The sequence below is a fragment of the Emydura macquarii genome, unplaced genomic scaffold (assembly GCF_026122565.2).
Source record: "Emydura macquarii macquarii isolate MOO-44397 ecotype Brisbane River unplaced genomic scaffold, CSIRO-AGI_Emac_v2 contig_1045, whole genome shotgun sequence".
Lineage (NCBI taxonomy): Eukaryota > Metazoa > Chordata > Testudines > Chelidae > Emydura > Emydura macquarii.
Window position 1 is genome coordinate 13,966,807 of NW_027131182.1, and position 27,974 is coordinate 13,994,780.

General features: G+C 40.4%; 1 protein-coding gene across 7 annotated transcripts in view; it reads left to right on the forward strand.

Annotated features, from left to right (window-relative positions):
* NIPBL (NIPBL cohesin loading factor) overlaps nucleotides 1-27,974 on the forward strand; it is a 281,327-nt gene that overhangs the window by 150,596 nt on the left and 102,757 nt on the right. For 6 of the 7 annotated variants that reach the window (XM_067545538.1, XM_067545537.1, XM_067545539.1 and 3 more), the window contains one exon: nucleotides 12,557-14,128. The exons of the other annotated variant lie outside the window; for it this stretch is intronic. In XM_067545538.1, coding sequence (XP_067401639.1) covers nucleotides 12,557-14,128 — 1,572 coding nt within the window. The remainder of the gene's footprint in view (nucleotides 1-12,556; nucleotides 14,129-27,974) is intronic. 7 annotated transcript variants of the gene reach the window in all.

Sequence of the window (27,974 nt, forward strand, 5' to 3'; positions counted from 1 at the left end):
TAAAACTAAAAATAATTCCTGAACTACTCTAATTTTGAGCCATGACATTAGATCAGGATATAGTGAACACAGATTGTGATGTTACCTGAATTCTGATAATACCACATGAGTACATTGATGGATGGTATCACAGTTTCTAATAGACATTAAATAACTAAAGTGAAAGAGACACTTCCCTTGTGCACTAGTTGACTGACTAGTATAAACTTCTTTTCTTGAAATTACAATAAAATTCCTACACCACTCTGTTTTTATCACCAGTCATATCTAACATGAAAGGTATATTGGATCAAAATTTTACATTTTTTTAAAAAGCCAGTGGTATGACTGGATAATATGTACTTCAACATTGCCTTAGATTTTGATTAGCTGAACACCAGTGTTTATCTGGATATTACAAATTCCAGAGAACTACTATATACAGGAGCTACTTATCAGACCTGTGTGCTCTATGCCATAGGGGCCAGACTAGCCATTGGAGTTTTCCTTTCCCTGCCTTTTTAAAATATCTATAGCTAAAGACTGCCCTCTCCCCTCCGTGCCTTTTCAAAATTACTCTTGAATCTGTCTTCTTCTTTTACATTTCTGATGGTGTTAAACAGTTGAGTGCATTCGCTATCAAGTTACAACAGTAGAATAAAACTCCACATCTAGAAATTGAAAATGAGGGATGTATGTATGCGTACACCTTAGTTTTGTTTAAAGGCAGCATGTATAGTAACTGTTTAACTTCTGAGAGAAAATATTTTGTCTGATTCTAATTTAGCAGAGATGTCAGAGAATATAGCCTTACTGAAGTTAAACAGGGAAACTTCTAACTTTATGCTACAGTTGCAACTGGACGTGCATGAAGCAACATCTGGACTAGGTTCTGTTTTAGTTGGCACAAAATTTGGGTATTAACAAAGGCAGACTTAATCACCCATCCAGAGAGAGCACAAGTTTTTCCTTTATTTCAACCAAAATTTCTGTTAAATATGTCAAAATGTGTATCTAACCTAAATTTTGTTGTGGCTGATCCACCCTTTTAATGTTTATAACTGGAATTAATAAAACTTTAAAAAAATCTTTTATTTGATGATAAATTTGAGTCTGTTACATTATATTATGCATCATTGCAGATAATCAGTATATGGAGAAAAATGTGTGGTCTCTTCAGAGGAATCCCCTCTTGATCTGATTTTAATATACTTTTGGTTGAAGGAAATGCTTTTCTGAATGGCTAAGCTGCTACACCTCTTCTACTAATAATTTAACTTGATTTAAAAGTGCTTTCAATTATTTCCTAACCCTTTGTTTCTTCAAGAATTGCCTCTGTATATCCCAGTTCTTGGGATGTTCCCCAAGGCCTTTAACTGAGAACCATCTGGAAAAGCAGTATCTTTTGGGGTTGCATAAACACCTTTCTTCAGCCCCCAGATTTAAAGAGCAAGATTGTTAGTACTTCATTGTGGCTCAGTGGGGGTACTGAACCATCTTAGTGCTCCTGTCTGTCTGCACTAGTTTTTTTGGGTATACTTAGTTTTTATGAAAAGTGAAGATTTGTTGTTCTTCACTTAATTTTTCTAGTAACTTTTCTGCCATTGCCTGTAAAAACTTGTGTTTACATCACTAAGGTGCTGTGTGGCCTGATTTCAGTCAGTGCAGTTGGTTGTTCAAGGTTTTTATGGCTAGTTCTCAGCTGTAGTTCTCTCCTCCTGGTTTTGTATAGTTGACAAGAACAATGCCAAGATGTGTACTACAGACAGATACATCCAGTGTTTCCTGTGCTTGAGAGTGGGTCATTCCCTACAGGCTGCTCTGAGTTCTATGGCTTATCTCAGGACAAGAAACATGAGCAAAGTGTATTTGGTGCTTAGTCTTTGAAGAGTATAACTTTTGATCTCCGCCTGCTAGTTCTAGAACCATCAAAGGCTTCTTTTATATGATCATCTTCAGGAACCATTGAAATCCTGATTGCTTTTTCTAAGGCTTCCTCAGATATAAGGTCTTTTGCGGTTATGATGTCTCTACAGCAGTGTACTTTCTCAGAGAAGCACTCTAAGGCTTCTCACAGTCATAGTCTAAACTTCAAGGCTTTCAGTGCATGTGAACATGTTCTTTCCACGGGTGTTGAATCATCCTGGAGAAGAGGAGGAACTCTCGTCGGGATTCTTTTCAGAACTGGCATGAATGATACTCTTTAAGAAGAGATGCTATGATTCTTGAGATTGGTCGGTATGTATGAGGGATGGGGATCTGGAGACTTTAGAGATTATGGTGCCTCCCTCACTGAGTCTCAATTCCAATACTTCTGTTAGGGCATTTAGCTCCCTCAGAACAAAGCTGCTTCAAGTAGAGTGGAGACCACAACTCTGATGATGGCACTGGAGCAGGGTACTAAGGTGATGCCTCCTTCTGTGGGCAGTGCTAAATCTTTCTGGAATATTCTCCAAGAAGGGAGCTATCGGCATAGAGGTTGCTGATCACAGAACTGACATGGTTAACCTTAGCTTCATCAGAAGTGAGTAGAGAGCATCATCCTGATACACTGCCCCACACCAAAGACCCATTTCATTACTCTGTCCTTATGGTTATTTGGATCTTCATTGACATGGCCTTTTTGTAGTCTTTCCAGCATGATCTAAAGGTACTAAGAAGCTGGGAAAACATGTAATTCTTTCTTTGCCTGCTCTTGGGGAGAACAAACCAGATCCTCCTCCTCCACTTGAGGAATCATTGTATAAATTGATCAGTATTGTGAACAACTTATCTATATTAGAAAATATTGGCAAAGAATATGACAACTTCTATAATCCTACATTGTGAAGTGAGACAGCCTCTCTAGATAAATATATCAGTGGCCTCAACATCCTCATCGGTTCTCTCTTAGGTCATATCTTCTCTAAAAAGATGGTAATCGTGGTTCATCAGATCCATCCAACCTCTCTTTATCAACTTTTAGATTATCTGAATAAAAGACATAAAGGGCAACGTAAGTGATTCAAGAAGGATTTTGTAGGAAATGGGATCATCTTTGCATCTGTTTGACACAAGAAGTATCATGAGGTGACCCTACCCCAGCTAAAGAACACAGGTAGATCTGGATATGGTAATAGACCTCTTTCTTTTGGATGGCAGGCAAGACTCCATTTCTACTTCTGATCATCATCGGGAAAATCAGAAATTACAAGGGTGTACCTATTTCTCATAGCTCCTATTTGGGCTCATCAATTTAAGTATTCAGACTTTCTGTATTTCTTGATGCTTCTGTTCCTTCTGACTACTTTTGAATTCTCTCATAGGACCACAGCCAGATTCTTCATTCTGATCCTAGTCAATTCCGAGTACTTTGTTAATTTCTGACATTGAATGTTCTAAGGAAGTCCAGCCTTCCCTGGGGACTGCACCTTGATATAGAGGGAAGGTTTGTGTGCCAATGCCCCTGAGTGCTGTCCTAGCAGGAGTTTTAACTCCTGACAGCACCACCCAAGCTGGACAGGTCAAAGGGTGGGCACCAGATGAAAAGCAATCCATTAGTCCTTCAAGTTGGAGGTTGAGCAACAGACCAGCAATCTATCTTTGTAAAAGAGTTCCGTTCTAGAAACACAACAAAGTAGTTATTTTGGCAAACAGCGTTAATGATGGGGATTGTGAACACATGTTTATGCTCTAAGTGACGTGTCTGTGCGGGAAGGAAACAGATTCAGAAGAAAGTGTGGGAAATCTACAATCTAGAACATTTTCAACAAGGAATGTTTTTTTTAAGTGGAAGAGATTTTCTTTGGATTAGATAACAATTTGGAGCTTTATCAACATCAATTCATTAGACTTTTGACTGTCTCATTTGAAAAAAATCTGATTTGTCTCTTGCCACTGTTAAGATGATTATGTCCATTATTTTGCACATGATCCAACTGTTCAGCGTTTTAGTCTTCCATCACATTATACTTTTTTAAAATGCTCACTAACTCTCCAGCTGAAGAGCCTACTATATCTTGGAATTTAAACTTAGTACTTACAACATTAATAAAGGCATCTTTTAAACCTGAAAGTACCTTTCTGAATGCTATAACCTCAACATGGAGAGTGAACTGGCGATTTTAATGGCTGACCTTCATCAGTTTGGGAGAGCAGTCGTGCAACTATTATTTAATTCTCAACCCTTCTCCTGAGAGGCTACTGCATTTAATTTCCTAAAACTAGGGATCTACAGAGGCAATTCTCAAAGGAGAAAAAGATTACCTACCAGTAACTGCATTTTTTCCAGTATATTGCCTCTGAAGATCCATTCTCCTCACTTCTTTGGTATCCTTTTATGGATTCTTCAAACTAGTGGAAGAAACTGAAAGTGATTAGGGCTACCCAGACCCTTCTATAAATTTGCTTTCAGTGTTTGGATCTGTGAGGGGGCACTTGCATGTCCCCTGTGGGCACTTCTTTTCTAGATGGTTCCAAGCTGAAAGCAGCAGACACACACATCCCAAGAGTGTGGATATGCAGGAGCAATACACTCAAAACTACAATTATTGGTAAGTAACCTTCTCACATAACGTTTACATTATTAAAAAAACCACAGTAAGCAATAATAAGATTAATTATGTTGCCTGGGGTATTGTGTATTACCTGTAAATGTCATGACAAAATGTGTAGCTAGAGGCAATGTATTACTGATGTCTACAAAAGGAATGATAGAAGCTTAAAATCATTCTTGATGGTTTCCTTAAAAAAAGAGACATACGTTTTTTGTGTCATTTGTATATTTATCCTGTATACAAGTAAAGTCCAGATACAAGAAAGAAGTTGATATGAGACATTTGTGAATACTTAAAATGGGAGGAGGAGCAATATGTATATTAAAAAATGCAGTGTCTCTACATAAAAAGAAAATGAGACAAAATAGGATACTGTTATGTATCCTGCATGTGTGAAAGTTGAGCTTTATTTAGGTCTGCATTTTGTATCACTGTACACTCTACTAGATGGAGCTAGTGTCCTTATGTAGCATTGGTAATGAAAAAAGTTTCCTAGGCCCATCAACTGCTGTGCCTCCCTTCCGCACACTGTCTTCACTGCACTGCGCCAACGGGAATCGCGTTCCCATCGATGCAGCGCTTATGCCACTTGAGGGGGTGGATTAATAGTGTTGACTTCTGGATCGATTGAGCGGGTCTTCACTGACTGCTCAGTCGATCCGGATAGGTCAATCTGATGGTGGCAACTTTGCCGCCGTCAGTATAGACATACTCCTAGTGTCCTATTTTTTAAGGAGATAGGGAGATGTTTAACATAGATGTGATTGTAATAACTTAGAAGAAAGAATTTCAGTTTTGTATGTATACTTTCAGGATCTTCAGTGCAATTAGATGTTATAGTCCATCTGTAAAAATTGCTTGACTTTCCCATTTTAAAAAAGGTGAAATAACAGACTGAGGAAAGAAAACATGTTAATGCTTTCTGAATGTTTAAAAAAAAAAAATAGTGTAGACCGTGTAGGCAGTATAGATTAGACTCTTCTAAGAAGAAGTTTGTTGGAGTATGATTCTGGTCTCTTAGGCTAGATTAAAAAGCATCTGCAAAGTAGTATTTTGGGATATAAAATAAAATTGCTTTATTCAGGGTATGTCTATACAGACGGCAGCAAAGTCACCGCTGTCGGATTGATCTTTCTGGATCGACTGAGCAGTCAATGTAGACCCGCTAAATCGATCAAGAAGCCAGCGTAGTAAAACCACCCCTTCAAGTAGCATAGCGCTGCGTTGACGGGAATGCAGTTCCTGTCGGCGCAGTGCAGTGAAGACGCCTTACAGAACGGAAGCACAGCAGTCAATGGGAGTTATGCATGCTACTCTGCGTAGCGTGTGTAACTCCTGTTGACTGCCGCCGAATTGCCAGGTAAGTGTAGACCAGGGCTTAGACTATGGCATAATAGGATTACAAGATTAGTATGTCTTAGGTGGACTGTATGTCCTCAACTGTACCTATTGGAAGGATGAGAGAAGAGGATTTATGATAAAAGCAATTGTCCAGTGAATAATTGTCCCTTATTCTTTGTGCAGTGATGTGTAACAGAGAAAGTTATGATATAGAGTTGAAGCTAAAAATAGTTCTTGAAAGTTAAGATGAACATACTGTTTTTGTAGTTTGTAACTGATCACTGAATCCACTCTGGTATTAATTAGCATAACATGACATAGGCTTTTCCTCATTATGAAGTTGCATAAATGTCATTGCAACTAGTTAGTTAAAGTATATTTTAACCCAAGCTATGATGGCATGAGAATAAAATCAATCTATCCAGAGGAATGTTTCATAAGGAGCATAAAACAATTTGACAATAAACATTTAAGAGTTTGCCATTTATACAAGCTGGTGGATTTAAATCGATTTGTAAATCAGTCTCTCACAAGTGGTATTTGAATAAATGGTCATTATTTTTTCATTAAGGATACTGCTAGTATTTTTACATTTTTCTGATAAAATTAAGAGCTAAATTATCCGTCCTAAATGTTACATCTAGTGTGTTCATTTTTTTCAGATTTTCTCAGTATTCTAAATATTTGTATTAGCTTTTCAAGTACTTGTGGAGAATTATTCTTTTCCAAACAGGTTATACTCCTTCACAAAGTGATCACATTGATGGAACCCAACATTTTCATCATGAAAACCTATTTCTTGGGAGAGGTCATAATAGGTTACACATTAGACTGTTAAACTGAGAAAGATTTAGTAGGGAACTACAGTGTCTGAATGGTGTTGAAGCTTGGCTATCACTCTTCCATAGTTTTAGTCATGCATTTTTCTAGTGTACTGATGTAAATTACCCCTGACAAAATACAGAGGTATGTTAGTCAGCTTGATAGAGGCAGTGAGCTACCAGGATTCCAGGAGGAGAAAAATTATAAAACCTTTTGGAGCTTTCTGCTCCAAATTATACTACCTACATGACTATCCTATTACAAACACACTTCCAAAAATAAGCTGTTCAACTTCCTGAATTCAGCAAAACTGCTCTGAAGCCAACTTCAGCCTAAGGCAGATCAGCTGAGGGCTGCTAAGTCTCAATGCTTCCTCCTATCTGACATTCCTCATAATGGGGATTTCCTTCTCATATCTGACATCCCTCATAATGGAGCATTCCTTTTTCCTGCGTGACTAGAAGCAGATTGGGTCTTTTGGCTCCAGAAATTAGCAGTCACTCCTCAGCACAAGTTTCTAAAGTCCTTTGCTCCCAAACTTGAACATATGGCAGACTTTAGGTGTCTGCTTATTGTGTATTCTAGAACCTTTAACCCGTTTCCATCCAGGAATCAGTTCTATGGAATCAGTCTCCTTTGAGGTGTTGAAGAGGAATGGAGACACAAGCCATCATGGACCTGAAGTCTTTGAATAAACCCATAAAAAAGTCTAAGTAGAGAAAGGAGATGAAAGGATGATGCACCTAAGACAACTTCATGACATTATAGATCTTCTTAAAGAGGCCTGCCTTAACATATTAATACAGCAGAACCATTGAAGGTACCCACAATTCTGCTAAAACAAAAAGCAGTAACAATACTAGTTTCTCTTTTTTGGTCTCTACCTTTCCACAGCTGTTTATAAAAGACCTTTGTCAACATGATACCCTCTCTCTTAATAGAATATACACATTTAACCATTTTTAGACTATTTCTTCATCAGATTCCTCTCACAGTCTAAAGCAGGGGTTCTCAACCCATGGGCTGCTTGCAGCCCAATCAGCACACAGCTGTGGCCCATGTGACATCCTCAGTGCCATATAGGTAGTATATCTATTGTGTGGATGTGGCCCAAATAACACATACAGAGATGTATATGTGGCCCACAATGGTAAATAGGTTGAGAACCTCTGATCTAAAGTCATATAATAATTCATGGCAACTTTATCATATCGGCAGGAACGTGGCTTCCTTTTAAATAGGGTAAGGAGCCAGCTGCAATAACCTGGGAGACTTGATGGATCTGCAGGTGTCTTGGATACTGCCCTCAACAAAGTGTTCATTTTGAAGACGAGACTAGAGAAGATAGTTTAAATGACCCAGTCACTGGTTGTCCAGCCACCATACCTACTCCAGCTCCTGATATGCTGGTTTCCTTTGTGGACACCGTTCATTTGGCACTTGTTTCTTACAATTCTGGCAAACAAATATGTGAAGATACACATGCTGGTTCCTATAGTAATGTTCCTTTGCTAATTGGCATACCCTCAAAGATTTGACACACATTACTTTTCAAGGATGCATCTGAACTCTGTGGTGGCTCTACAGGTATTTGGCTCAAGGATGAGAGACAATTAATTGACTGGAAATCTGATCCATCAGATTAGCCTTCCTTCATTTCCAACATCTGGTCCTGATCATGTGCTGATCCTCACAGAAAATACCACCATAAAAGCCTATGTAATTGCACAAGGGACTAAAAAAAATTCGACCCATAGAGATGTGACTTTGATCATGTCTTGGGAACAAAAACTTTCTCTTTCCTACAGGGCACTTTATATAAAGAAAACATATCAGTGTTTTTGCTCAGCAGGAAGGATGCATGCCCATGAGAATATGGCTGGATCAAGCAGTGCTCTAGACCATCATAAACCAGTTCATAGAGCCACTGTTGGACTTGTTTGTATCATAACAATACAAAAAAAGGAGCACTCTGATCTAGACGGAGTTTCATGCAGCTAGCAGTCGTTGGAAAAGCAAGTACTCAGGCCCTCTCATTACCTCTTCTAGTGTCTTCACATACATATTAAATAAGTGGGATAGCATTATGGAGTCTTGGATGAACAATCATCTAAAACAAGTTTCTGCTCTTCTCAGGAACAAAAGAATGGTGGAGCAATTTGAGAGCCATTTCTGTGGGGTATTCAAGCTTAAACCTACACTGAAAACAGTTGGAGAAGTCTACACTAACTAGATACTAAATGATACTAGAGCTGCCTCACGACAACTTGAAATACACAATCCCTGCACCAAGGAATTTACAATCTAAGCAGATCTTCAACAATAATGGAGCCTCTAATCCAATCAGAACTATACTGTGAAAACTACATTTGTCCAACTCCACAGCAATGTTCAACTCCCTTTAAATCCTTTCACAGACTCATTATTTTCTCCTCGAGATGAATGAACCAACTGTCTGAACATGACATCAGGTGTAAGCCTCACCATCCTCATTCTCTAATCCCATTTCAAAAACAGAATTCATAACATGACCAGCTCTAGGCATGAAATACAATCTACCTGGCTTATTCCTGTGTTTTTTTATGCAGCTATGAGATCTTGAGACAATGCAGAAAAGCCATCTGCAATCATCCAAAATAGTAAGCAACTGTTTCTCTTTTCCATGTGTCCCCCTTAGTCACCTTCAAAAAATGTGAGGTACAGAAGAGAATCCTGTATCCCAGCAATAATTCTGCTTTCACTCTGTCTTTTGAACTATAAGCAAGAACACGTTTGCATATATCCAATTTTAGATGTGAGAGAGTGCCTACATTGATGAGTTAATAAAACTAGGAGACCCATGCTAGCTTGCTGATTCACCCGTTGCTTATGCTAGACCCTGGGTATCCATCTGGAGACAATTGGAGGCATGCAGAGTAATCCAGCCAGGTGTCATCCACAATTTTAAATAACTGGTTAGGTTAAATTTTATTAGATACTTTCTAGCCAGAGGACTAAATCAGGTAGCTGAAGGCAGATATGGAAGACAAGACAATCGGGAAGAAGCATCAGTAAGGACTAATGGCAATGCCCTGATCGTTATTGCAACCTTTCAGCAACACTGAAGTGGTAATCCATAGAATGCATGAATAAGGACTTCCAAGCAGGCTCCACATACCATATGAAATGATAAACGCCATCAACCATTAAATCCTAATGAGGACATCTTTCATAAATTACTCCTCCAACATCAGTTCCTACCCCTATTTGGCAGCTCCCAAATAACTTTCTTCCTGTTCAGTCTGTCCTAATCTTCAGTGTACAATACCCTTTTCTCTGCCCACCCACCTAATAGTTCCAGGCCCAGTCCAAATGAAGCTTCGTTAGTTACATGTATTTAAAAATTGGGAAACATTTTTGCCAGAGTCCTGGATCAGCCACGTCTAAGATATGGTGTCTCCTCTTCTTAAGAAACTTGGGCAAGGATTTAACATCAAGTCATCTTACATTAGTGAAGGCTGCAATGCCTAGAAAGAAGATTGTCAATCCCTTTCCATACCGAAACTCTGAGCAGTTGCTTCCTTGAGCAGCTATTTGGCCTGTTATAAGCTAGCTGAAGGCAGACCTTTTTCTCTGCAACCCCTTGTCAAGTTTGTAAGGGGCTTGAAACTTCTTCAGCCTCCTGTTTAAAAGCCTTCTGTTTCATGAAAAGTTATTATGGTCTTGACAAAACTGAAGGAAAAGTTCTTTTTAGCCACTCAGCTTCTTTTGAGCTTAAATAAGTTTATTTTCCTAGCATCAGTAACTTCATCTTGTGGAGTGAATGAGCTTCAGGCCCTTGTGACTGATCCATTTGTCTCTGTTTTACAAGGATAAGATGGTGTACTGCAGTAAATACTGAGGTTCCTTCCCTAGATGTTGTCAGTGTTCCACCTTAATGAGCCCATCATCTTCTCCACATTTTTCTCGTGCTTTGATTCCTATCTTGGGAAGGCCCTTCTCTATACACTGGATGTGAAAATGTCTTTGGGGTTCTTACTTGGAACAGTCAAAATAAAGCATTTAGAAATTCCATCCATTATTTTGTTTCTTTAAACTAATTTGATGGTTAATGTTATTAACAAAAGGACCACATTGAAGTGGATGTCTGAGTTCATTTCATATTGCTATGGTCTGGGTAACCTGAACTAAAAGTCTTTATCAAGGGTCAGTTGATCAGAGGCAAGGTTACAACTGCCTGCCTGTCTTCAGCGTGTTCATAGACATGCAAAGCCAGTTATGTGGTTTTCTCATCACACATTTATAAAGCATTATTGCTTGTCTTCAGTGACTGAGAAAGAATCCTATTCCAAATACTTCAATCCAGAATTTATTTCTAAAGTAAAGCTCTCCCACCTTCAAAAAAATTGTATTTACATTTTCCAATGTTCCTTATTTGCAGTTAGCCAGTTTTTATGTTGAGTTTTATACCTGCTTGCTGTTTCCTTCTGCAGTCATAAATGTTGCATGTGATGATGGATTTTTAGGAGTCATCCGTATCTCGTTCTATAGATATGTATATAGAAATATGAACAAAAATGAAGGAAAAAATCCCCTATTCACATTATTGATACTGACCATCTTGCTGTGTGTTAAAATTTTGCTCTCATTTTAGCTTTGGGGAAGATCCTTCAAGCTTTTTCTCTGTAAGGTGAGACTCTTCCAGAGATGATAATTTTCCCTCAGTGAAGTGTATCAATTTGCAGAGTCTTGTCTGATCTACCTGCTTCCCCTCAAAGTTTGAAAGTTACCATTTTTGTTTTTTTCCCTCTTATCTTATTCGGGGTTTTTTTTTTTCTTTTGACCCTGAGGTGAAGCTGGGAAAATCCACCTTGCAATAAAGAACTGAAAATCTAGGAAAATATTAGGATTTTTAAAAGCTTTAAAAAAAACAAAAAACAAACAAACACACACAAAAATCAGACCCTACATTTTAGGATTTGGTTTGCCAAATACAAAAAGATATATGACAACTGAAAGTATGGGCTGTACTGCAGGTAATGTTTTTAGCTTCAGGAAGCAATCAAATGAATGTTCATTAGAGTACCTTGTTGGGAAATCCTGATAGTAATGAATTAGGTTTAGTGGATGGTAAACATGCTTTGATATTTTTATATACACTTCTCAATTCTACCCCCATTACAAAGTGTTGCTTATTTTAAATCCATAATTATTTGCATTATATTCACAAGTATGCATTGATTTGTAAACTTTAAATTGAGATCTTAATTGTCCAATCAAGACACGGAAGTTAGATGATGATATATCTATATTCTATCCAAAAATATTTTCAGAAATAATTTTGCAAAGTGTGAAATACCTGGATTTGAAAATTCATAATACTGTGTATATGAATTATAGTGCAGCCCTCAGCTTTACCACTGTACTTCTCCAGGTAATTGTGTAATTTTTTTAATCCTCACTGTTCAGTTTAGTTTATACTGTCTGCACACAATCCAAACACCACAGTGAACAGGGCAGAGAGAATCTGTGCCTTGTTTGCTACAAAACCCTGTTTCTTTCAGCGCAACTATAGGCTGATGAATCAAACTGGGTCCTGTAGTAGGAAGTGCTACACTATGTGTAAAAAGCAATTATGGTTGTGGAGGAACATCTTAACTTTTACATTTGCCAACGTATGAATGCTTCATGTTATATATGACCTTCCATGTTCTTTTAACATTTAACCATAATCCATGAATATACGGAAAATGTGTTTACAGAATACGCACACAGTCTTACTTTGTTTTGGTTTGTTGCCTGTGTTTGTGTAGAGAGACTGTTTTTCAGGTTTTTTGGAATCATTTGCTTAGAGTTTTATCCTTTCATGTGTATTGTTTTTTTTTCCTTTCATTCTGCAGATAAGCCTCTGAAGAAGCGAAAACAAGATTCTTATCCGCTGGAGGCTGGGGGTGCTACTGGAGGAAATAGACCAGCTTCTCAGGAGACAGGTTCTTCAGGAAATGGGTCTAGGCCAGCATTGATGGTTAGTATTGATCTTCAGCAAGCAGGACGAGTGGACTCTCAGGCAACTGTAACTCAGGATTCAGACACCATCAAAAAGTCTGAAGAAATAAAACAGTGTAATGATGGATCTATTTTTATTGCCCAAGAAGACCCTGTTGGAGTTCTTAAACTTAAACCTGAAAACCATCCTGAGACCCTTAGGAAAAAATCAGATTCTGAGTGTCAGAAGACAGATATTCAACAAAATGAGAGCAAACATACAGAAGTACAACAAAATGAAAGCAAATGGATGGAAAGTAAATACAATGAGAGCAAACAGATAGAAACTAAACATGATAGTAAGCATGACAGCAGACAGACGGATACAAAACAAAATGAGAGTAGACAGATAGATGGAAAACAAAATGAGAGCAGACAGACTGATGCAAAACAAAATGAGGGCAAACAAAATAATGGCAAACAGGAAATAAGACAAAAGCCCGAAACACCAAAACAGAAGAATGACGGCAGGACCGAAACACCAAAACAGAAGAATGACAGCAGACCCGAAACACCAAAACAGAAGAATGATGGCAGACCCGAAACACCAAAACATAGACATGATAATAGGAGAGATTCCAGTAAACTGTCTTCAGAGAAGAAACCTGAAATATCTAAATATAAACAGGATGTTAAATCTGATCCCTCCAGGATAAAATCTGAAAGTAGATCAGAGCCAACAAAACAAAGACCAGATGGACGTTCAATTCCTGAGACTCCAAGGCGTGACCATGATAGCCTTAAACAAAAATCCGAGGACAGGGGCGAATCAGAGAGATATAAGGGAGATCCATCCAAGATCAGAAGAACTAAATGTTTGAGATCCTCAAGCAAAAGTGAGCATGATACCAAACACGGGATTAAATCTGATAGTTCAAAAACTGAGAAACTAGAAAGAAAACATAGACATGAATCTGGTGAGTCGAGAGAGAGGCTCTCTTCTGGGGAACAGAAATCAAGACCAGACAGTCCTCGTATTAAACAGGAAAGTAAAGGAGATTCTAGTAAATCAAGACTTGATAAACCTGGTTTTAAATCACCCAACAGCAAGGATGAACGAAGGACAGATGGTAATAAGAGTAAAGTGGATAGTAATAAACCCCACACTGACAATAAGGCAGAGTTTCCCAGTTATTTGTTGGGAGGAAGTTCTGGTGCATTGAAACATTTTGTCATTCCAAAAATCAAGCGTGATAAAGATGGCAATGTCACTCAGGAACCGAGGAAAACTGAAATTAAAGGTGAACAAAAGGACAAAGTAGAGAAGATTGGGCTAGTAGAAGATCTAAATAAAGGCGCTAAGCCTGTAGTTGTTCTGCAAAAGCTTTCTTTGGATGATGTACAAAAGTTTATTAAAGACAGAGACGATAAATCAAGAAGCTCTTGTTTTAAACCCAACAAGAATAAGTCATCCAAATCAAATAAAGGTAAGACTCTTTTAATGTTAATTTGTATTACATTTAGTAAGTTCCCTCTCTTTAAGTTTGTTAATACTGCTATTGGTAGAAATTAAATAAATATTTTTTTAAACTTGAGCTAATAGAATTGGCACTAATTCATTATTTCTCTGTTTGATTGCATGAGTGGTTTCCATTTGACTCTGTATAATCTCAGTTATGCAACTGCTTGTCAATATTAGAAATCTTGCATTGGTGGGACTACACTATTTCATTTCCCCTGTGCAAATCCCTAATGTAGAGACATTTAACCACTTTAAATCATGCATATATCACGTTAGTTTAATCCAGTAATTTACAGGATTAAACTAAACTGGTATAAGTATGATTTAAACTGGTTAAGTGTCTCTACATTAAGGATTTGCACTGAGGTAAATACATATGTTTAGTTACATCAGTGTAAAACATGAACGTGTAATCCAGCCCTAAGACTTTCTTGGTACTGGAACCTATAGCTTCTTTAAAAATGAATGGAATGATATGATTCAGTAGGGACACCTAGTTGTATTGGGCAAACCCACTTATCTGGTCTGCACTATAAATGATTTTGTGGGAATCCTCTTACTATATGGTTGTCTCCCCAATATGCTGAAAACAGCATGTCTGTGTTCACATATTAGCCTTGAGCCTTTAGCTCAATTCAGACACTATTATCTTTCTGATCCCATCTATGCTGAAAGACTGAAGATAGTTTAATTGATATGTCACCTGTCTGCTGACATACTTGAATTCATAGTGCAGACAAAATCTTATTTAATGTAGCTTGTAGTGCTTTTAGGTGGCTGATTTTTGTATTGAATTAACACTTTATTTAGATGAATGGTCAGATTTGTTTCTTGGTGCTAATCTAGATGGTAAATACTCTAACTGCATATTGTGAAAGCTATCTTACCCATCAACTAAAAAAGTGGTTTTTAGGTGTTTAGATGCTAAATAAATGAATGTAAAACTTGTAGAAGAGTCCTAATGTGTCAACATCTGTAGATCTGTCATGCCACAAAATAAAGGATAAATCAATTGTGTGGCAGAAGAGGCATTTATACATATGACCCTATAGCTGCTTAAATAGTTAACATCATATCTAGTTGTTCACAGATTTGACATTTAGAAATTTTCTTATAAAGCTGCCTTGATTCAGTAAGATGAAGTGCAATGCTCTTTGTGTGTGTGTGCGTGTGTACATAAGTATGGAGAAATATGTGATAAATTTATCACATGGTTTTATAATTATCATACACCTTTCATTGCTACATCTAATCTCTGCTCACAATTTATTTTAGCTCTCTAAACCTCTGAGCAGCTCAAAATGCCCACTATATATTTTTTAAAATATCAACCTACCAAATCCCCCTTTTCTCATCCCCCAAATATGAAATTCTTTCCTGCCTCCCCCCACAATTATTTTTCTGAGCCTTAAAATAGGCAAGTTTTAGTCTTGTAACGTAACGACTTTCTAGAAATGAAAAAATCATAATTTTATGTCATATTTCAGGAGCCTACAAGACTAGAAATGGGAGCTTTACACCATTTGTGAGGGAATATTCTAAGCTTTCTGATAGGGTCCAGCATTACCCTTGGAAGAGCCTAAGATAGTGGACTTTGAAATCATAATTCTGTCATGTAGAAAATCTATTTTAGGTAATTTTTAGAGGTTTTTGCTTCCTCTGAGCCCTATGCAGTTTTTATACACACTCTAAAATATTCCTAAAATAGATTTTCTGTAATATGTGGTATATAGAAAACACATGGTGGCATGGTGAGGTCTAACGGTTGTAATAGCACTTTTTAGTGGTGATTAAATGACTCATTTAGGGGTGACTGACTTTGCCACACATGAACAACGTGTTCATCTCAAACAGAATGCTAACAGAATTTATTTAAATTACCCTTTTTGTATTCCATATATAGAAACTGCAGTATATTCTCACTTGGGTATATTTCAAAAGTGAAACTGTTTTTTTCTGTTAGTGGGGAAGATGTAAATCCCTAAACTAGCATCTGTCAGTTTGTTCAGTTTTGTTTCTAGAATCATACTCTTACAGTATTGTTGGGAATAAGTTCTTGTGTAGTTGATGTAACTAGATTTCTGCTATAAATCTTTTGACATGTGGCCATGAACATTTTTCAGAAACTGTCGTTGCACTTCAAATTTTGTATGTGTTCTGTGTTAACATTTGAAAATCTTCTAGACAATCTGTTTCCATGATGTATGATGCTGAATAATTAGGTGTAATTTGGTGTTTGAAAACACTCATAACTAGAGTTTGACAGTCTCCCTTGGCAGCTGCTTGCTGAAGGATTCTGCCTAACCAGTGTGAAAAACACCTATGCCATTTTCTCAAAACGATGCTTCCTCCAATTTAAAGGAATTTATTTGTTCTGAGTTTATTGTGTACAACATTTAATTGTGAAATTTTGTCAAACTTTGTTTCATACATAACTTATTATAACACTCTTGCTTTTGTTTATTACTTACTTTCCTGCTTGGCTTCATTCAACTTTTTTCTTCTTCTGTCACATAATAGGTGTGGTGAGTCTTTTCCACAGTGGTCTTCCATGTCCTTTTTTTCTTCCTCCATTAACTTTTGTCCATTTCTCTTTCTTTTACTATATAGTGTTCGGTATGTCCTTTCCCACATTTTCCTTATCCTTTTTCTTCCATTCCCACCTCCCGAAAAACCTCTCATAGGCCTTGTCTATGCACACAGTTTGCTCTGATTTACTTTAATTTTTAAACAGATTTAGTTAAACTGCTGCAAAACACTATATAGATACTCATTCTGTTTGATTGGCTTATTTTGGTTTAATTTAAAATTATTCCTAATCAATTTAAGCTAAACTAAAATAAACCTGGTTTCAACTGAAAGAAGTGTCCAAACAGCTTTTAGCAGCAGTCAAATTAAATCAGTTTAAAAATCACAGTTTTAGTTCAACTGGTGCAATTTTGCATATAGATAAACCCTCAGTGGCATTCCTCTTTTTAAAAAAAACAAACTTACCTCATCAATCTTTCTCTCTGTTTCACAGCCATCCCCTTGTATACAGAACTTTGAAATTTTACCAAACACCTAACAGACAGAGAAATAAGCCTGTTAGCCAAAGACTTTAAAAAAACAAAAAAACATGGGCATTGCTGGGGAAGAGGAGGTTCCTGGGATTCTGCAATAAGATGCTATCCTGAACCTTGATTTGGGATCTCTGTTTTTCATATAGGCCTCTAGCTTGTATGCCATTGATGAATTCGAATCATCCTTCCAGTCCCCTCTGGTTGTTTGATGGAAGAAGGAACATTTTCTCTATTCTCTTCTGTTCTCAGATTTAATGTTTTTCTAAAAGATATGCTCTAGCTCAACCTGAAGTTATGGGCTTGATGCAGGAATCACTTGGTGAAATTCTATGGCATGTGTTATTCAGGTCATAATAAGTTACAATGTTATCTTCCAGTCTTAAAATCTACAAGTCTCTCATTCTGCCCCTCCTACTGGAAAGGTGGGTTCTGTGTGGGTCTCTGGTACTCTTCCTTTTCCTCAGCTTTTTGGCTGCAGTGAGCGGGTTATATCAGCTATACTTTCTCTGCCTAGACTCCAATTCTTAGCACTCCTCAGTGAATAGTTCCAGTGCCTATCCCTGTTTCTGCTCATAGCTGGGGCAGTCAGCTGCAGCATGAAATTTAGCTGAATCTTGTCAGTTTCCTGGCTACTCATGGAGTTTTGAAAAGGAGCAGTTTTCATTCTGCAGCAACTTGCTAAAGTAAAGAGCAGCTACAGAGGAACTGGAACTGTCTGTGCAGACTTAAGAAGGTATCAGTGGAATTGGTTTATACTCAGTTCATGTTTAGAAGGTGGTCTTTGCAACCATAACAAAAATAATTTTTTGAATAGAAGCTTAAGTTCTGTAGAAACTGATGCTGGCTGAAAAAAGCTTGCTACTCTCCACAGGAAAAATAGGATTTTTATAGATGCTTGCATAGATATATTTCTTGTCATATCACACAAGAACTTGTCTTAAAAATTTCAGGGTTTCACTGAAGAATCTTTGACAAAGTCTAGTGCACAGGACCATTTCTCATAATGTAAACAGATTATTTTAGGATTAATCAATATGGATATTTTTACTCAATTTTTCAGATTATAGCTAAACCTATAAAGGGGATTTTAACCACTCCCCAGAATTTAACACTCTGTACTCTGTGCAGCTGTTCTGTGACTGTAAAAATGGCATCATCTTACTTAAAGCTGCTCCTGAAGTACATTCTTCTTACAGAAGCAACTAAAAAAGCTTTTTACTGATCATCGAATCATAGAAGATTAGGGTTGGAAGGGACCTTAGAAGGTCATCTAGTCCAAACCCCTGATATTTATTCCCACTATTACTGCAGAGCCAGTACTATAATTCTATATTTTCTACATTGTGTACTTGCATGTCATCATCAGAATTGTTTTGAAATTGCAAACAGTTACATCTATTCAGACCTATTGATGGAAATGGAACTGTCCTGGTGTCAGTGAGAGGCATGTTTGGCCTTCAGAACATTTATTTCTGGGGGTGATGCAGGAAAAGTAAAGAATCCAGCTTGATTTTTGGATCCCATATTGAGTTTTCAGGACTTCTTGTAATCTAAGCACCTTTCATATGGTAATTGGCAGGCTGGAATAATGCACTCCCATGGTGCTGTACATAAACTGACACACAGGCTCCCAATGACTCTGCCCTACATTGTGGCCCTGCTGAGGACCCTCTCCTCTCCCAATGAGGCAGGGGTAGTGGTTTCTGCTCCCATCTACTCCCAGAAACGATAGCAGGGGTTCCCCAATACCTAGTCCATCATCCAGGGTATATCTGTGTAGAGACTAAGTGAGCTGGGCATGTTGCATTCTCCTCCTGATCCCACACACAGTTCTCTGATTTGGTCAGGAAGTTCCTCCACTACTTTCATGAGATGAATGAGGCAGTTCCAAAACTGGCCCTGGTCTACACTTACTTGGAGATTTGGGGGCAGTCGACAGGAGTTATGCAAACTACGCAGAGTAGCTTGCATAACTCGCGTCAACTGCTGTGCTTCCCTTCTGCGCGGTGTCTTCACTGCGCTGCTGTTCCCGTCGATGCAGCACTACGCTACTTGAGGGGGTGATTTTACTCAGTCAACTTCCTTATCGATTGAGTGGGTCTATACTGACCGCTCAATCGATCCAGAAAGATTGATCTGGTGGCGGCGACTTTGCCGCCGTCAGTATAGACATGTCCTGGGAGGGGTAGAGGGGGAGCTGAAAGGTATTAATGCCATAGTTAAGGAGTCTTATGATTTTTGTGAATTGTAGGTGTTTGTTTGAATCTTCATGCATAAGACATGCATGTAAATTGCATGAAAAAAATGGAGTTCATGGAATTTATAAAAAATTGTAAGTCCCTCTGGTTGAGCTTTTGAATCCTATAAGATGGATAGGTATGGTTCAGGAAAATAGCAAGCTCCAGTGGTGAAACTGGCACAGTTATTAAATTCTGTGAAACCAATATCTGGAATGTTAGGAATTTACAAGCTCCGTTGGAGTAGCTGAAGGAGCAGATATGCTCACCATTATAAATAGCTATTGTACAAGAAAATGAGCTGAGTCCTTTGAGAAAACAAACTGTTTTCTATCCACTATGTTTGCGACTGATTCATGAACTTTTGTGAAGATTCCTGTGGAGATTCCAGACTCCACAAGCATCTGAACGTGTACAAAAATTTTCACTTGCCTGAGATATCTGTCAGAAGTTATAGAATTAGCTGGATGTGGGAGGGCAAATGTAACTTCTCGGTGGTCACCTCAGGTATGTTTCATACTCTGTCGTGTATCAAGGACATTATAATTTCTGTTAGGGATTTCATACAAGTCTTAACAGGCACCAGAGACGCAAACTTCTGCTTATGGTGTTGACCTTCTGATCTCTGTTACTGCCTGCTTTTGAAACTTCTCTCTAATGTAAGATAAACCTGGCTGAAACAAAACATCCTATTCTTCTTCGAGTGCTTGCTCATATCTATTCCATACTAGGTGTGTGTGTGCTGTGTTCACTTTTGCTGGAGTTTTTTTTCCCTCAGTGGTATCCATAGGGCTGACTCTAGCGCCCTCTGCACTGGTATAAGGGGCTTCACCAGCCCCATACCCTCTCAGTTCCTTCTTACCACCTGTGATGGTTGCTGGAACGATGCTTCTTGCTCTGGCAAATCTGTCTTCTAAATGGTTTGGACTCTTCTTCGTTAATAGTTACCATAGTTTAGTGTATATACCTCTTATAATTACTGCTAGTGTGTATAGTAGTGTAAATAGCCCGTGTTGTCAAGGGACTTCTTTGCTGCAGCGGCCGGGCATGCTCTGGTCCTCTGGCTTGAAGCCATGTGCCTCTTGCTACAAACCTATGCCTGTGAGTGACCTGTACTCCAGCTGCTTACAGTGTCTGGGGGCATCTCAACATGAGGGACAAGTGACAGATCTTCCGGGACTTCAGACCCCGCATTAAAAGGATGGGAACATTTGGTTGAAAGCTATTCTCATGGAGGCCACTCTCAGACTAGTCTCAGACCTGAGCTGTCTGATTCAGCGTCAAGCACTTCAATGTTGGTTCAAAGCACTTCCTTGGCAACGTGCTGTTCCCAATACCGTTGACCATCTCCAGTGTCGAGGAAGAAGCACAAGAAGCAATGCACCAAGAGAGGGCATTCGCTGGAGCAAAAGTGAGACAAGCAGAGAGAAGCCAGCACAGATGTGCTGGGCTACTTGTCCTCCTCTGAGCCAACGATGGCACTGTCAACTCCTCTTAGAGCGTTGAGTCCTGTGTGGGACCTGGTGTGAGACCCTCCACTGACTCCTGGAAGCTGCTACGGTGCCAGCAGTCCGATGGCTCCTTTGACCCCAGAGGTTTTCCAAGCAGTGAAGGATCTTTTCTCTGTCCCACTGACTCCCAAGGAACATCTGCCATTGCCGGTGACTGGAAGCAGGAGGGAACAAGGATTTTCTGGCTCCTTCCTGGTACCCACCCCCTTTGCACCCTCTAGAGGCAAGTCTTCCATGATCCCAGCATCATGGTCACTGATCCATCAACAATCACTGGAACCCCGGTATCACACAGAGGCAGAAGCAGGTGCTGCTCCGCTATGGTCCCCAAGAGAAGAATCCTCTTCTGAGTCTAAAAGGGAATCTTTTTTGCTATCTAAGGCCCATCACTGGTACCAAGCCTACGCAGCACTGGACTTCAGTACCAACCCCTCCTGCTGGCACCTGACCAGTGAGCCACTGGCTTATGCAGTGGCTATACTGGAACCCCTGGGGGTTCCCCCAGGGCCAAGTTGTCCCTCCCATCTCTCCTATTCAGAGGTTTTTGAGAGGTGGGCTATCACTCTTTCCCACTTGGCACTGGACCCCAACTCTGACACCAAACCCAGGACCACCGTCCAGGAGATGTGGTGGAAATAGAGGAAGAGAAAGGAGCCTCCTCCTCATCCTTCCTACAGGAGATTGTTGTGGGACCCAGTAACCTGCTTCTGCAGGATGACTTCAGGGCCCATCAGGACCTTCTGAAGCAGTTGCCGGGGGAATGGAAATTGAGGAGCTCAAAAAGACATTGCACAGCCTGATTGATGTCCTGGCTCCCTTCAAGGAGCAACCTGCTCTCTTCAAGGTGGCCTTGCTCATCAATAAGGCGGTGATGGGACTTGTCAAGGCAAACTCCTTCTTCTCTGCCCCCCACTTCAAAGAGGGCAGAGAAAAAGTTGTGTGCTGGCAAGCAGCTTTGAATATCCTGTACTCTCACCCTCCCCAGTCCCTGGTGGTGTGTGCAATGAATGAACAGAGCAGGCAGAGACAGTTGAGCACTACCCCTAAGCATAAAGACACCTAGACTAGAACTTTTTTGGAAGAAAGGTGTGTTCAATGGGTAGCCTTCAGCTGTGTATCTCCAACTAGCAGGCTTTGCTGGGCAGATAAGATTTTAATCTGTAGGACTCCTTGTCTAAACTAAAAGATTACCTGCCACAAGATTCGTGGCAGGAGCTTGCTGCCATCCTGGAGAGGAGGGTAGGCATGTGGCCAGGACCTCCCTCCAGGTGGCTCTGGATGCGGTCAAGTCGGCAGCCAAGACACAATGACCTCTGCTGTCACCATGAGGTGGTGTTCTTGGCTCCAGTCTTCCAGCCTCCCCTCATAAGGTCCAAGAGTCTGTCCAGGATCTCCATTTTGAAGGCTCCTCTCTTTTTTTTGGAGCTGACAGATATGAAACTTCACGGTATGAAGGACTCGAGGGCCACCCTGTGTTCCTTAGGCCTTTATACTGTCAGGTTCCAGGAAGCACTTCTGGCCCCAGCAGTCCTCTTGGTTCTCGGAGCCTCCAAGACAAGAGTCCTACAAAAGAAAAGAGAGAGGTTACAAACAGTGCCAACTTCTCCCATCTAAGTCAGCCTCTCAGTCGGGGTCTCAAAAATACTGTGGCGGGTCTAAGCAGGCTTTTTGAAGGTGTGCCTGAGGGTGCTGAACCAGTCACCACTTCAGGTCTGCCTCCTCTTCCCCTTTTGTTTTTGGACCATCTGTCAACTTTCTGCCCAGCATGGTCATTTATAACATTGGACCATTGGGACCTGAATACAGTGACAGTCGGATACACCCTTCAGTTTTTTACCCACCCCTCCTTCCTGCCCTCGTCCCTTTTCAGGAAAGGAACCCTTCTCACAAGCAACTCCTTGTCCAGGAAGTACAATCTCTCCTACACAGCACTTGTGGAGGAAGTCCCCCATGACTTGAGAGGGAAGTGGTTTTACTCCCGGTATTTCCTAATCCCAAAGGCCATTGGGGGCCTCTGGCCTATCTTGGATCTGCATCACTTCAACAGATATCTGAAGAAACTGAGGGTTCTGCATGTTGTCTCTGGCCTCCATCATTTCCTCCCTATATCCATGAGACTGGTACACTGCCCTTGACTTAAAGGACGCTTATTTTCACATTTCTATCTCCTGTGACCACTGAAGATTTTTCATATTTGTAGTGGGTCAATGCCACTACCAATTCACCGTTCTCCCCTTCGGCCTATTGGCAGCCCCACAGTTTTTCATGAAGTGTATGGTGATCATAGGAGTCTTCCTCAGGCAACGAGGCGTCCAAACCTACCTGTACCTCGACAATTGACTGATCAAAATTTGGTCTCAAGCTCAAGTACAAAACAGCATCAGTATAGTCCGAGCCACCTTCCGAGTGCTGAGCCTGCTGGTAAATGAGCAGAAGTCAACTCTTGTCCCAGTTTATTGGGGCCGTGCTCGACTCGACCCAAGCCAGGGACTTCCTCCCAGGGGCCTGATTCTGGACGATATTGGATCTGATATCCAAGATCATGATCCACCCAATAACAACAGCTTGGGTCTGCCTCAAGCTACTGAGGCATATGGCGGCATGTACTTACGTGCTGTGCTTCAGGCCCTTCCAAATGTGTCTAGAGTCAGTTTACTTCCTGAGCACACACCACTTGGACTCAGTGCTCACCATCTCTCCTCTGGTCCTCATCTCCCTGGATTAGTGGAAAGACCCAAGATCAGTAATGATGGGGGTGCCTTTTGTTTCCCCTCTACTGTCAGTACACTTAGTACATGTCAGACCTAGAGTGGGGAGCCCACCTCAAGAACCTCAGGACCCAGGGCATCTGGTCCCATGAAGAACTTTCCCTGCATATGAACTTTGGAACTGAGGGCGGTATGTTTAGCATACCCAAGTGTTCCTTCTCCAGATCTCAGGCGAAGTGGTGCAAGTCCTGACAGACAATACTGCAACCGTATTTTACGTCAATGAGCAGGGAGGGGCTCGATGTTCAGCCCTGGGCCAGGAAGCAATCCATTTGTGGAACTTCTGCGCAAAGCACTCCATTCATCTCAAGGCGGTACATCTCCCAGAGCCCAGAATGTGCTGGTGGATCACCTCAGCAGCTCCTTTTCCTCTTACCACGAGTGGTCCCTTCACCTGGAGGTCACTAGACCAGAGGTGGAGGTCTCCGCAGCCAGACCTGTTCATTACCAGGCCGAACAGGAAATGCCATCAATTTCGTTCTCTGAGTGGATACAGCCTGGGCTCCTTCTCCTACACTTTCCTGCTCTTGTGGACAGACCAGCTATTTCATGCCTTTCTCCCAATTCCCTTGGTTCACAAGGTCCTCCTAAAAATCAAACAGGACAAGGAAAGAGTTATTTTGATAATCAAGGGGTGGCCACGGCAGCATTGGTTCAGCATGCTCCTGGATCTCTCGATGGCATCTTCTACTCCGTCTAGACCTGGTTTCACAAGACCACAGCTGGTTGCTTTACCAGAACCTTGCTTCCCTACATCTAATTGCATGGAAGATGCATGGCTGTATCCTGAAGAACAGGCCTGCTTGGAACAAGTTTGGCAGATCTTGTTACACAATATAAAGCCATCCACTGGGCTAGCTACTTGGCCAAGTGGAAGCATTTCTCTTGGTGGACTTCTGAATGTGCTCTCTCTCCATCTTGATCTTCCCTTCAGTCTATCTTGGACTATTTGCTCCACTTGAAGCAGCAGAGGCCTGGCCATCTCGATCATTAAAGTGCATCTGGCAGCCGTCTCAGCCATCTATCCTCCAGTGAAAGGCAGGTCAGTGTTCTCCCACAAGATGACAGTTTGGTTTCTCAAGGGCCTAGAAAGACTTTACCTTCATGTTTGCAAGCTGACCTCCCCAGGACCTGGTTCTGTAGAAGCCCATGCCCTCCTGCCATCTTCTTTGAGCCATTAGAATCATGCCCCCTTCTCTCTTGGAAGGTCGCCTTCCTGGTGGTGATCACTTCAGCCAGAAGGGTTTCCGAAATCAAATCAGACCTACCTTTCACAGTGTTCTTCAAGGATAAGGTCCAACTAGACCCACATCCCGCCTTCCTGCCTATATGCCTATATAAAGGTGATGTGATGATTCAATAACAACCAGGTCATTTTCCTGCCAGTGTTCTTCCCTGAAGCCCCAAAAGAACTCTGAGGAATGACTGCTTCATTTGTTGGACATCAACACCTTTTATATTGAGAGGACTAAAACCTTCCGTGAATCCATGCAACTCTTTGTAGTAGCGGAAAGGATGAGAGGGCTGCCTGTGTAAAACCCAGAAGATCTCATCCTAAATTACCACCTGTATCCAGGCTTGCTACAAGCAGGCGAACGTTCTGCCTCCAGCCATCTTAATCGTTCGCTCCACAAGAGCCCAGACATTGTCAGCTGCATTCCTTGCACACGTCCCAATCCAAAACATCTGCAGAGCTGCAACCTGGTTGTTGGTGTATACCTTTGCATCCCACTATGCCATCACCCAACAGGCCTGGGATTATGTCACTTTTGGAAGAGCAGTGTTGCAGTCAGCATGTCCATGAACTCTGAGCCCACCTCCTGGGTACTGCTTGTGAGTCACCTAGCATGGAATGGACATGAGCAAGCACTCGAAGAAGAAAACAGTTACTAACTTTTGGTAACTGTTCTTTGAGAGATGTTGCTTATGTCCATTCCATGACCCACACTCCTACCCCTATGTTGGAGTTATCTGGCAAGAAGGAACTGAGAAGGGTATGGGGCTGGCAGCACCCCTTATACCACCACATAAGCATTCGGCTCCAAAAGGTGCTAGAGCCAGCCTGATGGATACCACTGAGGGAAAAATCTTTGGCAACGGTGCACGTGGCGCACACACACACCTAGCATGGAATGGACATGACCAACACATCTCGAAGACCAATAGCTACAAAAGGTTAATAACCATTTTTTCCTAAGGGAACTCTCCTTTAATATTTTCTTCTGTGAGAAATGGGGATTGCTTCTTCTGAGACTTGATCATGGACGAGGATGGCTGGTTGCTCCTGGAAACACTGGAAAAGAATGGAAATAATAAGCCAGTAGGCATGTCTTCCTGCACTTTTACTACACCCTCAGAGATATCTAAAAGTAAAGCAGAAGTAATGACCAGATAGGAGAAAGGGAATGGTAACTGTGGCATGAAACTTACCAAAGTTCAACCTTTCTTTGAAGTGTCTGAGTTTGACATATTTATGATCTTGATGAGTGCAATGTTTGAAGGAGTCTTAATGAACATTAAAACCTCGACTAGCAGAGATTGGGCTTTATAACATTAATCCCTATGAGATACAACTTCCATTAGTATAATAGAAAGAGACTTCAAACTATGTCCTGTTCAGTGTTGTGTTCAGTGGGCCAGATCCTCAGCTAGTATAAATAGGTGTTGCTTTATTGACTACAGCAGCTGAGTATCATGTCCGTTGTATTAAAAAGCTACCTTGGCATCCAGAAAAAGATGGTAGGGTGTGGAACTATAAAGAAATTCAGTTAAAAGTTTTAAATTAGTTAAGTTTGTATATTAAATATACATGTATTCAGAACAGCATTAATAGACTGCTGTAAATTGGGGGAAATATCTTTACTACTTTTTCAACTTTGAATAGGATAGAAATTATAGAATCGTAGACCCGGAAGGGACTTCAAGAGGTCATCTAGTTCAGTCCCTTGCACTTATTGCAGGACTAAGTATTATCTAGATTATTCCTGGAAGGTGTTTCTCTAATCTGCTCTTAAAAACCTCCAATGATGGAGATACATCACAAATATAATTATGTGAATTTGTAATACTTATGATAAAATGGATTTTTTTTTTGTATTTTCAGTGCAAGCAAAGATAAAATGTCAATTCTGTTCTAGGCTTTGGTCTGTTTGGGTTGTATTGAACAGGTTCATCATCTGAAAAATTTCCCAGACATCTGTTAGCCAGGAGTTGCTTAAAAAAAAAAGTGGGAGGAATGTTCAGTAGCAAAACCCTAAAAAGAATTTTTCCACTTGCTAGAACCCTGCACGGGACTATTGTTTTAATCCCGCTCCTATCCTGCCTTACAATACACACACCCACATTGTTTCTTGCATTTTTGTCCCACTCCCACCTGCAAAAACCTTAGATCCTGTATATCCTGCAAGAAAGACAGATTCCCCCATGCTACCAAAAAAAAAGTTGGTTAATATCTTGTGTGTGTGTGTGTGTGTGTGTGTGTGTGTGTGTGTGTGTGTGTGTGTGTGTGTGTGTGTGTGTGTAATATAAATAGAATTCAGACACAATTTTTACATGGAGATCTGATGAGAGATTTAGTGTTTTCCCACAAATTATTTCAGTCTGGTTTTTTTGCCTACCCAATCCTGCCTGCAACAAAGTACATTTTACCACTCCCGCTGTTATGGCAACATGTCCTGTGGGACCAGTGGGATCCCAGTCCCACTGCAGGGCTCTACAACTTGCCATTCCTAGGATTTATACTAACATAGTGCTCTGGAAGCTTCAACTTTTGTATGCCCATTCTTTAGCAGGTATTGGATAAACTTGTAACCCCTTGGTTGCTGGATGTAAGAAGACACGCACAATCTTTCTCTCACTGTAGTCTGCCTCTGCAAGGAGGAGGGGTCTTAGTTACCTCAAACCTCTCTCCATGTCCAGTCTACTGCAAGTTGTGTGGTTGTCCTTTACTTCTGTCTTCTCCACTCCAATGCCTGTCTTTGCTGCTGCGAAAAGTATTCTCTAAGCTGCAAAAGAGTGAAATAGACATGATGCTCATCTACTATGAACACAGCCATGAAACTGACCAGATTATTGTAAATTTTGTTCATCTCCTTAAGAGTAGAAGTAGAATAACACATGCTTTGTCTTTTTGCAGATTCAGGCAGGCAGCACTTAACCTTTCTGATGTGAGCCAATTATCTTTGTAACTATAAATGTTAGAAACTTGTGATTGAATTTTTCAGAGATGCTGAA